This window comes from Carettochelys insculpta, chromosome 3 (genome assembly GCF_033958435.1).
Source record: "Carettochelys insculpta isolate YL-2023 chromosome 3, ASM3395843v1, whole genome shotgun sequence".
NCBI lineage: Eukaryota > Metazoa > Chordata > Testudines > Carettochelyidae > Carettochelys > Carettochelys insculpta.
In genome coordinates this window covers 127,006,284-127,022,158 of record NC_134139.1, presented here as the reverse complement: position 1 = coordinate 127,022,158, position 15,875 = coordinate 127,006,284, and the positions used below count along the sequence as shown (strand labels likewise).

Here is a 15,875-nt window from a genome sequence, read left to right as displayed (position 1 = left end):
CATTAGCATCTTTCAAACCCACTCATTAACATGCCCCTTCCAAAAGGAAGGGGTTCATGTAGACCCAGTCATTGTATGTGGGGGGGGGGGGGGAGTAGGAGGGCTGGGAGAAGCCGTGTAGACTCTGTTCAGGAGATGCCGGCCCAAGGAAGGAGCCGCAGGTGTGCGGCAGCATGCAGAGCTCCTGTGTAAAGTAAATTTATCCTGTCTTTGGGGCTGCAAGGAGTTAAACCTCGGGGGGTGGTTAGAGCTCTGAGGGGTTTAAGCCTGGGGGCAGAGGGGCCATTTTGGGGCTGTGAGGGGTTTAAGCCTGGGGGTGAGGGTGGGGGCACTTTAAGTGTGTGAGGGAGCAGTGGGGGGATTCTGGGGCTGCGAGGGGTTTAAGCCTGGGGGTGGAGGGGCAGGTTTGGGGCTATTTTCTGTTTGGCCCCTGGAACATGTAAGAAGTTGCCACGTGGCCCCTGATGAAAGAGGGTGGCCACACCTGACTTAAGCAGTACTGCAGCCCAGCCCAGCCAAGCCACAGCTATGTTAACCAGAGCAGCCCTCCCACCACAGGGTGCTCTCTACACCACAGACCATGCCAACAGCTGTCCCTTAGGGTTTTGGCTCTTCCTTACCTGTGAGTGACGCAGTTGTACTCAGGCCCTGCCTTAGGGTGAGGTGAGCTGTGGGCCCTGCACTCCAGTTTAGGGTTACCCCATGAAAAGGAGAACACCCCGCAGAGGGGGGCGAGTCTGTCAATAACTCCCCCCCTTGTGTTCAGGTGGTACAGTCCATCCAGTGCGCCCCTCCCAGGGGAGTGGGGAGCCGCTGATACAGAGAAGTCCCCCTCTCCCCGGGCAGGTCAAAGAGGGCATCCCTACTCCAACCGACTGTAGCGCCCGCCCCCCAGCGGCGGGCCCCGCTGTCAGTGTGCCACGTTGGGCCCCGCCGGTGCTCAGAACACTTGCAGCACAGGCGAGTTTTGCAGGTCTAGGCGCTCTGCTGGGCCCAGGGGCGGCCTCACGACCGCTGCCTCGGCTTTCACAGCCCGGGCCAGGCTGCTGTGTGACCCTGAGAGGAGACAAGGCCTCTCCCCGCGCCCGCTCAGCGCCGTCCTTATTCGCCGGAGAACGAGGGCTCCAACGCCACCTAGGCATAACCCGAGGCCTGGCCGCTGCCTGTGCTCGCGGGCGCCCGGCCGAAGCAGCCCCACAAACCCATCGCCTCGCGTTTGCAAAGGCTCTTCCCCAGCCCGGGGCGCGAACTGCGCGTGCCCCCCGCCTGCCAGGAGCCGGGCCGGGCCGGGCCGGGCGGAAGCGAGCGGCCCCGGACACAGCGAGCTGCGCAGGGCCCGGCCCGGCCGCGGCTCCGCCCCGACCGCTCTGCTGCGCGTAGTTGCTCGGCGGTGGTGGCACTGGGACTGAGTCGGGCCGCAGCCTCCGGCGGGCACAGGTAACAGCGGCCCCGCCCGGGCTGCGGGGGACGTGCCCCGAGCGGTGCTTTGTTCTGCGGCGGGGCGGGCCGGGATGCTGAGGCCGGCGGCAGCTGTGGGGACGGGGGCTGCGGAGCTCGGCCTTGCCCGGCTCCGCACCATAGCGCTCCGCAGCGGCGCTGGTGCAGGGAGCTAGCGCGGCCCGGTCGGCCCCGGCTCCTGTGGGCTGGCTCGCTGTGCGGCCTGTTCCTGCGGCGGGCCGGGGAGAAAGGCGGGAAGAGAGTGTGTTGGCGGGGGAGGAATTGGTCGTCTAGTTCGGGCGCCTCGTCGCCAAGGGTGGGGTGCAGCGGCGGGGTGGTGAGCAGAGGTCACGCTCAGTCACACTTCGGGATCCCACCTGCAGCCCGGGGAGGGTTTCTGGACGTAAATTAGCGTGTCCCAGCAGGTGAGTCGTAACCGGTGTGTGTGTGTGTGTGAGAGCGAGAGTGAGTGTGTGTGTGTGAGTGAGAGTGAAATCAGCCCCGGGAGCGTACTAGCCAGCGGCTTGCTTCAGGCACGGTTGTCCCAGAAAAAGTAAGTTTAAAACAAGAGTCTCTTTCCCCTTTGCAGTTGTAGTCTTGGATCAGAATCAGTAACGTGCTCCTCTTGTGTCTGTCTCACCTTTCTTAACTAGATTATAAATTCCCCAGGGCAGGGAAGTCTGCGTGTGTGCGCGCGGGTACGTACACGACCCCACTTAATATAGTCTGGCCTTACCTGACTGGGATTTTGCAGCACTCTCACAACACAGCGCATAGAACTTAAAATCCACTTTTGCTTCTTGCTACGAGTATGTATATATTTTGTGACTTCACAACCCCCGCTCCAGTGTTCCCTGTAAGATGAGCACTGATTTAGCAGGAGAAATTCAAAAGCCACCCAGCTAATTAGCAGGGTGCCCGCAGCTGGGTTTTCCTGTTGGTGTTGTGCATTTGTATGTGCACATAATAAATTTTATTCTGCAGGTGGGGGAGAAAAAGCTGTGCTTGGATGGCAAAAGATTAGAGGGAGCACTGCTCCCCACTAATGTGAAAAAACATATGGCAAGTATACAGGGCTGTTAAGAACGGGGCCTAAGTGGCAGTATCCCAGAGCCCTGGGTTAAGTGGGGCCCTGCAAAAAGATCTCCAGGCTGCCAAAAGTCGGTATCTTTTTGTGAGGCATGCCCATTAAACTCCTGCACGTTATCCTTTCCTGCCTAGCTGGGAGAGGGAAGGTGTGGCTCTGCACACTGCCAATGCCCGCACCCCTCGTCCTCCCGCTTCTACTGCAGCCATGTCCCTGCAAGCATCAGGGTAAGTTTGGTCCCTGCACTTTCACTCCCACCTCTGTCCCATGCCCATTCCTGCACTCCATACCCATTGGTCCCCAGCCTGGCATCCCCTCCTGCACTACCTTTGTGCCTCAACGCACTGAACCCTTATTTTGTCCCCATCATGGAATCTAGCTAATAGCGACTGATCTCCCAGAAGAGTTAATTTGGCCCTTCAGGTATATGATGTGACAGATGCTTGACAAAAGTTCAGTTACAAAAATATGAGGAAGTCCTTGCTGTGGTTCAGTCTCTTTCACATAAATAATCCTAGCAGTGATGCTGTGATTGGGTGGGTAGGGGCGTCATTAGGTTCTATTAAAATATTAGATGCTGTTAAACATGTTAGTGCATTTTTTTCAGTACTTCATAACAATTGAAGACAAGCAAAAGCCTGCAGCACTTCACAGAGTGGGGTCCCTCTTCAAGATTAATGCTTTTAGGTGCTACAGTAATACTACTAATATATCTTAAATTATTTGTCCTAGCAAGGACTGTTCTTGCCAAATTTGATATTTCAGTTGCAGTAGTAATAGTTGTTCTGTGTGTGCATTTAAAAGAACAAACTAACAAAGACAATGAGATGTAGGTTTTCATTTATTTTTTTAATCCTTTCCTCGCTGACAATCCTGAAACAACTAAAAGAATTTTGCTCAGACTTTTTTTTCCAGAAATTTATTTTGGAATAGAGAACAAAATATGGCCATTTCAGTTGAAAACATTAATGCAAATGTATGGAAATTTAGTATTGTAATGTTTTTCATCCTTACTAAGATGCATCCATTTTTCCCTTAGCTTATTAAAAGTAAGTATTATGTTTCTCCCATTTCTAGGAATATGGTTTCCAGTGATTTTTCTGGGAACCTTCTGAAAAGGGATGATTGTGCTAGTGACTAATAGTCTAGCAGAGAGAGGTTAACTTCATTGCAGCAGGCAAGAGCATTTCCCTTGAATATTAAGGTCCGGTTAGGAGAAGTAGCATTTTTCTCATCTTACTCTGCGGTTTAAGCACAAGGTGACTTCAGTATTGACTGATTTATTCTTGATTTTGCTTCTGTTTCTGGTATCGGGCAAGACGCTTCTGTCAATAACTGTTTCTAATAAACGTGGTCATCCCTCTGCTCTTTGTCAGTAGCCTGGATTAGAAGTTAACTGTGACCTTAGAAATACTGTGTTTGAGTAATGGAAGGAAGAAACCATAAGAATTAGTAGTTTCACAAGTTGTAAAAAGATTTACATACCAGAGTATTGCACTGGAATTTGCATTCCTAATTTCTAATGTCTTTTGCAGAAAGAGATCATAAATCTTTGTGTTTACAAAATGAGCTTTTTAATTCATTCATTCAAAAAAGAAAAAGAGACTGTTTTTTGTCATCACAAATATAAATATGCTGTTTGGTGAACAATTTTTTTTCAATATTGAGTAAATATGAAGAGTACCAAACAAAATTAAAATTTCTCTTTTATTTCAGGCTATGCTATGATTGGTTTCAGACTGTCCATCGCTGCCTTTAAAAAACTAAATGTTTGGCTTGGAGTGTGGGAGAAATTTCCCTCTAATAAACTGGGCGTATCCTGGAGGGGATGTATATACTCTAGCCACCAATCCAGTACAATAAACTACAGAAAACACTTGAGCATTTCTCCTTTGAAACATGATGTATTTTTAAGACCACGCTCACAATGTATTTCAGTGCCTTGTGTACGACTCAAAAGTGATAAAAGGTCCAGAAGGGAGAAACAAACCCTGCAAGAAGAAGAGGAGGAGGAGGAAGATGAAGAGGATGATGCTGCTGATGATGATGAAGAGGATGATGAAGAGGAAGAAAGAAGTGATTCAGAAGATAAATTTGATGTTGACCCCAGTATAAAGAAAGATTACAAGAATCTTGAAAGAGTAGTCCCATCTTTTCGCTTTGATGTGATAATGAAATCTGGTCTAGATATTGCAAGAAAGTAAGTATGAAATACTTATACTGCTTACTTAATAAGGAAGTAGCTGTATAGCAAATAGTTAAATGTTCATATGATATCCTTTTTCTTGGTTGCAATACCTTATGGAGGAATATTTTTTTTTTATACTTTCAAACATATTTGTCTTTGGAGATATATTGTTACTTTAGCTCTTGCAATCTTTTTTTTTTTTCCCCAGAATTCCGCTATTCATCATTGTCTGTATTTGTTATACTTCCTAAAGGCTGTGTCTACATGAAGACAAAACTCTGAAATGGCCATGCTAATGGCCATATTGAAGAATACTAATGAGGCACTGAATTGAATATTCAGTGCCTCATTAGCATTAGGATGCTTCCAGCCACAACACTTCAAAAGCACTGCTTTCAAATGCATGTGGCTTGGTGTGGCTACATGGGGGGGGTCTTTTTTGAAAGGGCCCTGCACGTCTCAAAATCCCTTCATTCCATGAAAAGGACCCCCGTGTAGCCATGCCGAGCTATGCGTGTTTGAAAGCGGTGCTGGCCTTTTCGAAGTTTTGTCTTAGTGTAGACCAGGCGTGTCCAGCCCGCGGGCCGCATGCGGCCCTGGACAGCTAGTAATGCGGCCCCACAAGATCGTAAACTTTTAACATTATTATGTGATTTATATACATTAACTATATTATATATTTTATGTGCGGCCCAAGACAATTCCTCTTCACTCAATGCGGCCCAGGCAAGCCAAAAGGTTGGACACCCACAGTGTAGACACAGCCAAAGAGACTATTATAGTTGTAACGAGTCTCTAGCAATTATACTTTTCACTGTTACTTAAGCTTTTTTTTTTTTTTTTTTTTTCTTTTAAGTTATTTCACTAAAGAATAGAAAAGAGTCCTCTAGTTTGAGGAAGGATTTAAGAAAATCCATTGGAAGAGACTTACCCAGTTCTACAGTAAATATAAGCCTGGCATGCCTACCTCCAGAAGACATACATAAACCTCATAAAAAAGTACCTTTACATTCTACAGAGGACTTAAGAAGTTCTTGTTAGTTACAATACAGTGGATATCATATTCAAGTCATACAAAAGTCAACATTCTTAAAATGACTGGTGGCGTAGAAAAAGGATATTATAAATATTCTTAAATAGCACTGATACCTGTGGCACAGAAAAATGATTTTTTTTATTCAGCATTTATTAAATGTATCTTTCATTTCCAGCCTAAGTCAGTCTTCAGATAACCTTCACAGAAATAGATAATATGGTTTATGCACAGATTCTTTTTCTGGATTAAACTTCGCTTGTGAAGTGTTTTTTTTTCTTGTCTGTTATGAAATAATTGCACTTGCTTACCATGCACTGTAAATGTGGCTCCATAAAGCAGGCTTTCTTTTTGTTTCAACTCCAGCAAAGTGGAAGATGCATTCTATAATGGCCAACTCAGACTGAATGGAGACAAACTGTGGAAGAAAAGCAGAACTGTAAGTTATTTTTTTAAACTAATACAGTATAAAATTATAACTAAGGCTGACATTCTTTTCCCACTACTGTGATAGAACTCATGCAGAGAATGAGTTATTCTGCATATAACCTGTGAGCTGCTATACCTGGGTTTAAAAGACAATACTATATAAAGAACGGAAGCTTAGGTAAAAACACAAAATACCCAGGTTTCCTGAATTTTCTAATTGTATCTTGTTTAACTGAGGGATGGAATAATCAAAACAAGTTATTTTATGCATATTCCATCTCAGCTAAAGTAGAAGTAGTTTTGTAAACTCAGGAGTACATCTTGTTCTTTTTTCTGTTTTGGGGAAGGAATTTTCTGCCTGTAAGGCAGTTGCTTCCCCCAGAAGACTTTGCAGAAATATGGGGGAGGAGAGCACTTGTAGCTGCATTAAACAGGCTTTACTGATTCTTTATTAACCCCCACAAACATTTACTTTTTTAAATATCCCCTATAGCTCATCCACTAGTAAGATCACGTGGGTTATTGTAGCTACTTAGAGAAAATAATTATGTAAGAAATACTATTACAAGAAAGTCAGGAGATAAACCATACATTTATCATTACTTCCTGCACCTACATCATCCCTTCCTGAGAGTTGCACTGCCCAATTTCTCCAGTCTTAGTTAACTAACTTCTGTCTGATTTCTTATGAGTTGAAGGAATTGTTCCTGTTGTTCTCTTTCAGGATATCACTCTTGATAAGTCCCAATCTCTGATCTTATTTGCAGCAATTGTATTTTTAAGTATGTAAAAATTCACTTCTGCCTAGCTATCCCTCGTGAAACCCTTCCCCCCCCCCCCCGCCCCCCCCTTCCATTTCCTTAGCCGTTATCTAGTCATGTTTCCTTACGGTATGAGCTATTTGGTATGGGGGCTAGTCCACTTTTGAATGCCTGGAATATACCCATCACATAATGGTAGTGTTATAAAGATTGCATCTTTATGGCAAACCCTCTGATCTCCCATAAACTGTCTTGCTTTTTTTGCCTGTGTATCCATAGAATCATCACAAACTTTTTTTCCCTGCTTGCAACACTTCATTTATAGTTTCTACAAACTTTATGCTATGGTCTTGCAGTATAGACTATAGTTAAGGTTAAAAAAGCAGTCATGTAGCACTTTAAAGACTAACAAAATAATTTATTAGGTGATGAGCTTTCCTGGGACAGACCCACTTCTTCAGATCATAGCCTTACCAGAACAGACTCAATATATAAAGTACAGAGCTCCAAAGCTTATCAAGGTTGACAAATCAGAAAAATTGTTATCAAGATTGGCAAATCAGAAGAGCAAAGGGATGGCAGGTTGGGGGCGTGGGGAAGTTGAGTTACATAAAACATCAAAATATGGGACAGCTATTACTTGACTCGTTATAAGAACTCTGATGTTTTATCTAACTCAACTTCCCCACCACACACACACACCTTGTCTGTAAGAGCCATGTCTCATTTGTTGCAGAAGTTGGGAGGTTGTAGTGAATAAGGCAGAGGACTGCAGGAAGAGAAAGGATGGTCTTGGGGTGAGGGCAGTTCAGTGCCACCATTTAGGCTCAGGGTATGTCTGCACTATAGTGGATAAAATAGCATAGTTATGGGGGATGCTTCTGTAGCACCATACTCCCTGTATTGGTGGAAGGGGTTTTTCTGTGATGTAGATGAGCCACTTCTCTGAGAGGTAGTAGCTAGGTGAATGGAAGAATTCTTCCATCAATATAATTGATGTTACAGTTGCGGGGTTAGGTAGATCTACTTGTCATGCAGGCATGAAATTTTTCAGACTGGAGTGATGTCAGTTTTCTGATTTATGATTGGGTGTAGACTGGCCTTAGACTCTGCTGCTGCCGCCAAGATCTTGCATGACCCTGGGCGAATCTTTTACGTCAAAATTCTCACAGGTAGCCTATATATGCCTATGTGCAAGGGAGCCTAATCAAAGTTTCTTCTAGCATTTCCTAACTTGAGGGTGCTTGAATTTGCAACCTTTTAATTCTTTTTAATCTGTAATTCATTTCCTTTTTCATGGTTTAATTTTATTGATGAGAGAACTGTAATGTTTAACTAAGGTTTCTTTTGTTTGTTTTTTGGGGACATGCTAATCTGAGTACACAGACTCTGCTTGAAATCTGCTTGAAATCTTGTAATCTTGCAAAGCAAAAATGCCAATATGCAGTTTGTATTCAGAGTCCTTTGGTGAAATTCTTTTGTGAACAAAAATATTTTACAATAAACTCTCTATAGATCAGACCTGTATAACTCTAATTGTAAATGAAGCAGATATAATAGTGATGTACTCCAATGCAAGCCTATGGTGCTTCATATCGGAGAGGTAGCCATGTATCATAAACTGTCCAGAGTCAGAAGTAAAAAATGCTGTAATCACCAATTATATGTAAGTCATCTTTCAGGAATACTTGTCTTTGCTAAGGTTTAGTGCTTCTTCTGCTAGAAGTCAAAAGGGAAATTGGATGAATTTTAAAAATGAAGTATTATCTAGGCTATAAGACAGTCTTCTGAAGTTGATTCTGGGTAGACTTATTAGCAGATCCATATGCTAACTGGCTGAAGTTCAGTAGTAACAGAGAGGTAGCCATGTTAGTCTGTACTCCAACAAAACAAGGCAGCAGAAATGCAGCACATTAAAGACTAACAAAATGATTTATTCGGTGATGAGCTTTTGGCAGACATCAAGAAACTCAATACACACAATCCTGTCAGCGAACACTTCAGTGGAGTGGGCCATTCTGTTAAAAACCTGAGTGTGTGTGTCCTGGAACATAAAGAATTTAACAACAGATTAGAGTGTGAAACTTCTGAGTTAGAGTACATATTCAAATTTGACATATTAACACGTGGTATGAACAGAGACATCAACAACCTCACGTATTACAAGGACTGCTTCCCTTCCTTTGATGCTTGTAATTATCTCAGACAGGACAATTAACATCCCCCCACCTCTAACCCCCTTCCTTCTATCCTACTTGATTTCAGTTTTTATTGCAGTTTTTTTTTTCTTTTTGGTCCTCTGCACTTGTATGTCAGTCTGTATTGGAAATGAAATTGATCTGAAGAAATGGGTCTGTCCCATGAAAGCTCATCACCGCATAAATCATTTTGTTAGTCTTTTAAAGTGGCACATTTTCTGCTGCTTTGTTTGATTGAAGTTGAGGTAACTCTTTTGTCATTTTGCTTACCTCTCTACCTCCATTTTTCTGTTTGTAAAATGGAGACAATGTCAATCCTTTGGGGAAAAACATTTAGCTAACAGAGTTTCATGTGGAAGTCTAGAGCAGGAGTTTGAAGGAGAGTAGATATGTGTGGTATTATTGAAAACCTCTTTTAAATTAAACTAAAACAAAAAGTACTTGATTTTAAATAAAACCCTATCAAGAATCTGATTATCTGTAGGAGGAAATGCAGTCAGAAGCCCAGCAGCAGAGTTGGGGATATCTTGTTTAGTACACCCAATGCAGCATGTGTGATTACCTGCCTTATGGACAGGTAGTATATGTGTGCATTCAATGCAAAAAGCCCCTGGCCCTCAGACTGTGTATGGGCTTCGGAAGCCAGATGGCTCAATTGGTATGTTGATGAAGTTTCCGGTACACTGTACAACTGTCCCACTTTCATTCAGAGAGTGTTTGTTTAGGAGGGTTAATGACTCAGGGAATGAGAACATTCAACTGGAGAAGAGGAAAACCATCCCATAGTTGAGACCCTCTGTCCCGATGATGATGTGGTATCCTCTCACAGTGAGGATACCTCCCTGGAGCAAGGGAACTTCTGTTCTTAGGAAAAGGCAGGTGTTAGTAATGTGGGATTTGATTATTAGAAACATAGCAGAGTTTGTGATGATTGGGAAAATTGTATAGTGACTTGCCTGCCTCATGTGAAGTTGCGCATCTCTCGAGACATCTAGATAGACTTATGTGTAGTGCTGGGGAGGAGCTGGTTGTCATGGTACATGTAGGTATCAATGACATAGGGAAAGGTAGGAAAGAGGTGCTGGAGGCCAATATTAGGCTGATAGGAAAGAGTTTGGAATCCAGGACCTCTACTGATAGCGTTCTCTGAAGTGTCCAGTTCTGTTTGTAGTGCCAGGCAGGCAGAACTTCAGTGGCTAAATGAGTCGCTGAGATGATGGGGTAAGGAGAGGTTTAGATTCATGAGAAACTGGGGAAACTTTGAGAAAGAGGGATCCTGTACAGGAAGGATGGGGTCCACTTAACCCAAAATGGAAACAGACTGCTGGCACTTAGTTTAGAAACTGCTCTACAACCTTTTTAATGTTAAGGGCTGGGGGAAAGCCAATGGGTACAGAAGAGCAGATGGATTGGAAAAGACATCTCTTAGGGGAGGGTTCTCTGTGCCCTTGTAAGGAGGAGAGGATTGAAGATGGTAAAATGAGTAAGATCAGATGAGAAACAATCAAATGAAAGAGTCCAACACACCAAGAAATGGCAGACAGATACATATATACTGACGTTTTTAAAGTGCTTATAAATAATGCTGGCAGTCTAAATAATAAGATGGATGAACTAACGTGCCTCATCTTAAAGGAGGATATTGATATAATTGGCATCACAAAAACTTGGTGGAATGAGCACAATCAATGCGAGTGTCATACCAGGGTATGAAATATATCGGAAGGACAGAACAGGTTCTGCTGGTGGGGGAGTAGCACTATACATGAATGAAAATGTAGAATCAAATGAAGTAAAAATCTTACATTCTATGGAACATTTTGATTCATTTTTGTGGATAGTAATTCCATTCTCTCATAATTAGAAAATAGCGGTCAGGATAGATTACCAACTAACTGACCAAGATGGTGATACAGGCTGGCAAATAAAAGAAATGCCAAGTATTGTAGGGGCTCTCTTTCTCTTTAATATGGCAGTAGTACAGGCTGCTTAATTATTTACTGAACCATAAGCATCCATGTAGTGCTTTAGTCAGATAAGACAGATCTCTGCTCCTGAATCCTATCATGTTGGTTAGATATGACAGAGAAGTGGAGAAGCAATGGCAGTCAGGGGCTGGTAGGAGGAAAGATGATGGCTGCATTGTTTTGAGTCATGAAATTGTTGTGCAACATTCACACCAGCAGCTGTGCATTTCTGGAGGATGGTGGGACTAGGCATGGAAGATTGAAGGGGGCATGTAGGTTTGGAAGGCAAACTGAAAGGAGGTAGTGAATAATGGAGGGAATGTGGGCAGAAAGGGAAGGTGCATAATAAATAGATGCTCCAGGGTTGATCCAAATGTACAGGTTAAGAGTGGAATGAGGACAGAAAGACAGCAAGGAGACTTGCAGAACTGGGGACTTCAAAAGCCTACATGAGAGAAGAGGTGGAATTAGGAGCTGAACTTTGTAGAATTTGGAAGGTGATGTGTTGAACTGTGGTGCAGAAAGCTAAGGAAAAGATAGTGAGCATGGTAGGGAGGATTATATGATCAAAGAGATTATTTTGGCAGCATTACTTTGGATTGGTTGAAGATGAGAGAAATGGGAATAATCCAGGTGTTTGCCACTCATATACCTGATAGGAGGAGAATAACCAGCAGAATATCAACAGCTCGTGCAGAATGGTGGTAGTTTCTATCATGGAGAAAAGAGGTTACTTAACAGAGTAGGGCCTACTGCTGGGATAGATTGATTACTAGCTACCTAATATGTGGATGATTACAGAAGTCAAAACTGTTTTAGTATTACAGCTGGCAGTAAGAGCAGTTCTTAATAGTTAACTTCGATCTGGCTTGAAGCTTTACAACAGGTTTGGGGAACCTCTTATGGGTCAGGGGCTGCTGACTCAGGGAAAAATCACTTGGGGGCCACACAAGTGGGAAGCCCCCCCCCCCCCCAGAAAAAAAAACCAACCCCCTACCTTACTGATCTGGTCACAACTGCCAGTGGGGAGGGGGAACACTTCCCTCATTCGCCTTGCACACCAGCCCCAGTGCTAGTAGATTTTGTGGTGCTCTCTCGGGTAGGGCCAAAAATTATGGATTTAGTGTGGGAGGTGGGTGCCAGGAAGCAGGCTTGGCATATGAAGTTTGGACAGGAGGGAGGGTGCAGGAGCAGGCTGGAGGTGGGTGGTCTGGGTAGGGGTGTGCAGGGACAGGCTGGAGATCTGGGTGGAAGCGAGGGTGTGGAAGCAGGCTGGAGGTGCGGTGTCTGGGCAATGGGGGGATGTAACTACTCGTCCCCTGCTGCTCCCAGACACTAGGGAAAGTGGCAGCAGCATGCTGAGCCATTTCCTGCCGCCCATCAAGCAGATCCTGTGGCAGATCTGGCCCCAGCTTGCCTAACTCCTGCTCACAGAGCTCAGGGCTCCATGCCCCTTTCCTCACAGTGGGCCAGATAGTGGAGGTGTGGGAGAGGGAGCCTCAGAGGCTGGATCTGGACTGCGGGCTGTAAGTTCTCCACCTATTCTTTACAGTTATCAGGAGACCTAGCTATCTTCTTGTGAGTTTTGAAAGGTGCAGAAGTAGCTGAGCATAAATACGTATTCATTAAATCACTCAAAATTTATAATAAGTGGTAGTATTTGCCTGTGGATTTTCTATTCTTTTTTGTCAGTATCTGTCATTTTGATTAAGCTATTAATTTGCTGTCTTAAATAATTTGCAGAGTATCAGTCAGTTGCATTTACAATACATAAAATTAAAAAATCAGCATGCTGGATGGATGGAAATCAGGGCATTGCCCTGGATAGAGAGGTTCATAGGGATTCACTCCTCATCACTTGCAGGCCTGCATTAGAGAGATGTGGCTGCTGTACTGTAGACATGGTCATGCAGCTATTTTTACAACTTATAACAAGAATAATCGGGGGAAGGGAGAGCAAGAGGATAATTAAAGTTGCACATAAACTTAAAATTTTCTCTTCCAAAGAATGTTAATGATCTCTCCTGTGTCTTTATTTTCAGGTGAAAGTTGGTGACACACTGGATCTCATAATTGGGGAGGATAAAGAAACAGAAACTGTGGTAGTTATGCGAGTTTTCTTTAAAAAAGCATTAGAAAGGACTGGAACTGAAAAATACAGGGTGATTTTGCGGCGCTGGAAAAACTTAAAAGTGCCCAAGCAGGATGTATTTCAGTGACAAAATTTGCATATGGCAGCATGAGACTTCTTGTGAAAAATCCTTTCATTTGTTCCTAAATCTAAATTTTGGTTGCACTTCTTGCACCCTTTCTAAAGGTTTGTGATAAAATGGTACCTCCTTGCCATATGCACCATTTCATGTATTGTGAGAATCTGTCAGTTTGCTCTGTTCTGTTCATTTTTGTTTCATAGTAATGTGGAAAAAAGCTTTATTTCCAGACCATTTCCCTAAAGAAGTTTCAGTGATTGGATAAAGGCTAGCTATATCTCTAACTGCTTGACCCTTATTTCTGATTTCATTAATCAAAATGACTGTTTTAAACTAAGGCTGGTCTCATAACAAATGAAGAATATTTCTGGATGTGAGACTTACAGATTTAGTCACAGATATTTTTAATAAGTCATAGGCAGTAAACAAAAATGTACAGGCTGTGACCTTTCCATGACTTTACTGTATATTCTGACTTAAACTTGGGTGTGGAGGGCAGCGTATGTGGGTGCTTGGAGTGGGGAGCTTGGTGAGGCAGGCTCCCTGTCTGGCTCCTGGGACACAGTGACCTCAGCTCCACATGCTACCTCTGTCTGCCTTGGTTTTGCACTGTTGGAGCAGCAGAGGCGGTGCCTGCTGGTGGAGGTAGCACTTGGAGTTAGGGGCTGAGCTCCCCAGGTAAGCACCATCCTGCACCCTCATCATGAACTCAGTGAGTTCAGTGACGAACAAGGATCCTCACTTATAACTCAATTTTCTAACCTTGTAACTCAGTGGCATCACTTTAGTATCATGAACCTTTCTCAGAACTAAAAAACTCAGAGGAGGGAGACAGGATGACTTCAGAGTTCTTCCCCTCCAGTAGTCACCAATTTGAATCTGATTCAATTGATGACAGTCACTACTATCAGATGCTTGTCACCTGCCTCTGTGAAATGTGGTGGTGATTGGTGATATGGAAACATTAGCTAGTTTGGCTACTTTGAGTGGCTGAGGAGGCATTTGCATCATGACTGTCAGGCACAGATCAGGAAGAGGTAGCTTTTCATACTATTACTTCATATTGCATAGCAGCTGTGCAGAATGAGTGAGTGGGAGATTTGGGCCTTGTGACCTCATAATTGATGTAATTTTAGAAAATCCTTAAAATACTAGAGTACTTCAGTTAATTGTACAGTGTTGCTCTAAGATCTCTTAAGAGTGGACAATAAAAAGTAAAAACTGTGCTGTCTCTCATGTCCATTTTTCTTTCATAGTGTATACAGGTTGTAACAAATTCTTCATTTAATGGTGGTCATTGTACGTTATCGTGGACATGAGAATGAGCTTGTATTTAATAAGTGGTGGCTGAAACAGTGTTTGTAGTGGGATGAGTGGGGGAGGGAAAGCTCAGTGATTTGAGCATTCGCCCACTAAACCCAGGGTTGTGAGCTCAGTCCTGGTGGGGGAGGGTGTCATTTAGGGATCTGGGACAAATAGATTAAAAAAAAATCATAGAACTGGAAGAAACCTTCAGAGGTCATAGACTCTAGTCCTCTGCACTCACAGGAGGACCTATCACCCTCCCTGAAGGATTTTTTTTTAAAAAGCGGCAAATATAAAGGAAATTTTTGTACCTTCAATATTAGGCAAAAATTTTTTTTTGTTCAATGGTATAAAGCCTGCAGCATCTGTATGAAGTGGAATGCTTATTGGTTCATTATTATACTAAAAACGTAACCTAATTAAGTCAGACTTACATAATTATATCTTTTTGACCTTTTTCTTTCAATAGGCTCTATTATACATAATAAATATAATAAGTAATAATATTTTTCAGGAGGTTCTTGCTCTGGTTTCACGTAGTAGAAATGGAAAGTGGGTAGGATAAATTAAATGAGGCAGCACTTCAAAATAGTTGTTTCAGATTAAAATTCTGTTGCAGAAATCTTCAGAAGTGACTGAGCGCCAGATGTTTAAATGTCTTTTGGTGTTTAAAGCTGCACCTGGGCACTTCTGAAACTCCCACGAGATTCTCAGATGCCTAATCCAATTGAACACTTCTTTAAAAATTCCAGCATGGTCCCCCCTGCATTGTCAGGTGCCTAAACAACAAAAAATATGCTCTTTAAATGACAAGGAGGCCCCAGAAACCCCTTCCACAAATTTCTCCAAGCTGGAGAAATATAAGGAAGCACTTGATGTCAGTATTAAAAGTAGCTGGAGGGACCTGCTCTAAGGCCTTGTCTACCCTACACCCAGGTTTTTTGGAAAAAAGCAGCATTTGTGGACAGAACAGTGGAGGTGTACATACTACCCTGTGCATCTTGCTGTCCAAACTGCTGCTTGGCTGACAAAAGAAACCCCTTGAGGAGAGGCATAGAGCTTCTTATGAGAGATTGCCAGAGTATAGATAGTGCGTTTGTTACATCACTGTAACTGGCCTTGGGGCGGTATCCCACAGTGACTGCTCTCAGCACTGTTGTGAATTCTACCATTTTGCATCTAGTTACAAAGGCATGCACCCCTCCTCACAACTGAGCCGGCCAGCTCCTGACAGCAAACATACTTCTCAAATTACAGTAT

General features: G+C 43.5%; 1 protein-coding gene across 3 annotated transcripts; it reads left to right on the top strand.

Annotated features, from left to right (window-relative positions):
* The first annotated feature begins 828 nt into the window (after positions 1-828).
* MTRES1 (mitochondrial transcription rescue factor 1) lies at positions 829-14,534 on the top strand. 3 transcript variants are annotated; one of them, XM_074990793.1, is made up of 4 exons: positions 829-960; positions 4,241-4,724; positions 6,112-6,184; positions 13,143-14,534. In XM_074990793.1, the coding sequence occupies exons 2-4, from the start codon at positions 4,249-4,251 to the stop codon at positions 13,317-13,319; spliced, it is 726 nt and encodes a 241-aa protein (XP_074846894.1). In that variant the 5' UTR covers positions 829-960; positions 4,241-4,248; the 3' UTR covers positions 13,320-14,534. The 3 variants fall into 3 exon arrangements, with proteins under 3 accessions (XP_074846894.1, XP_074846893.1, XP_074846895.1); XM_074990792.1 differs by lacking the exon at positions 829-960 and adding an exon at positions 967-1,437; XM_074990794.1 differs by lacking the exon at positions 829-960 and adding an exon at positions 1,504-1,862.
* The last annotated feature ends 1,341 nt before the right edge of the window (positions 14,535-15,875 follow it).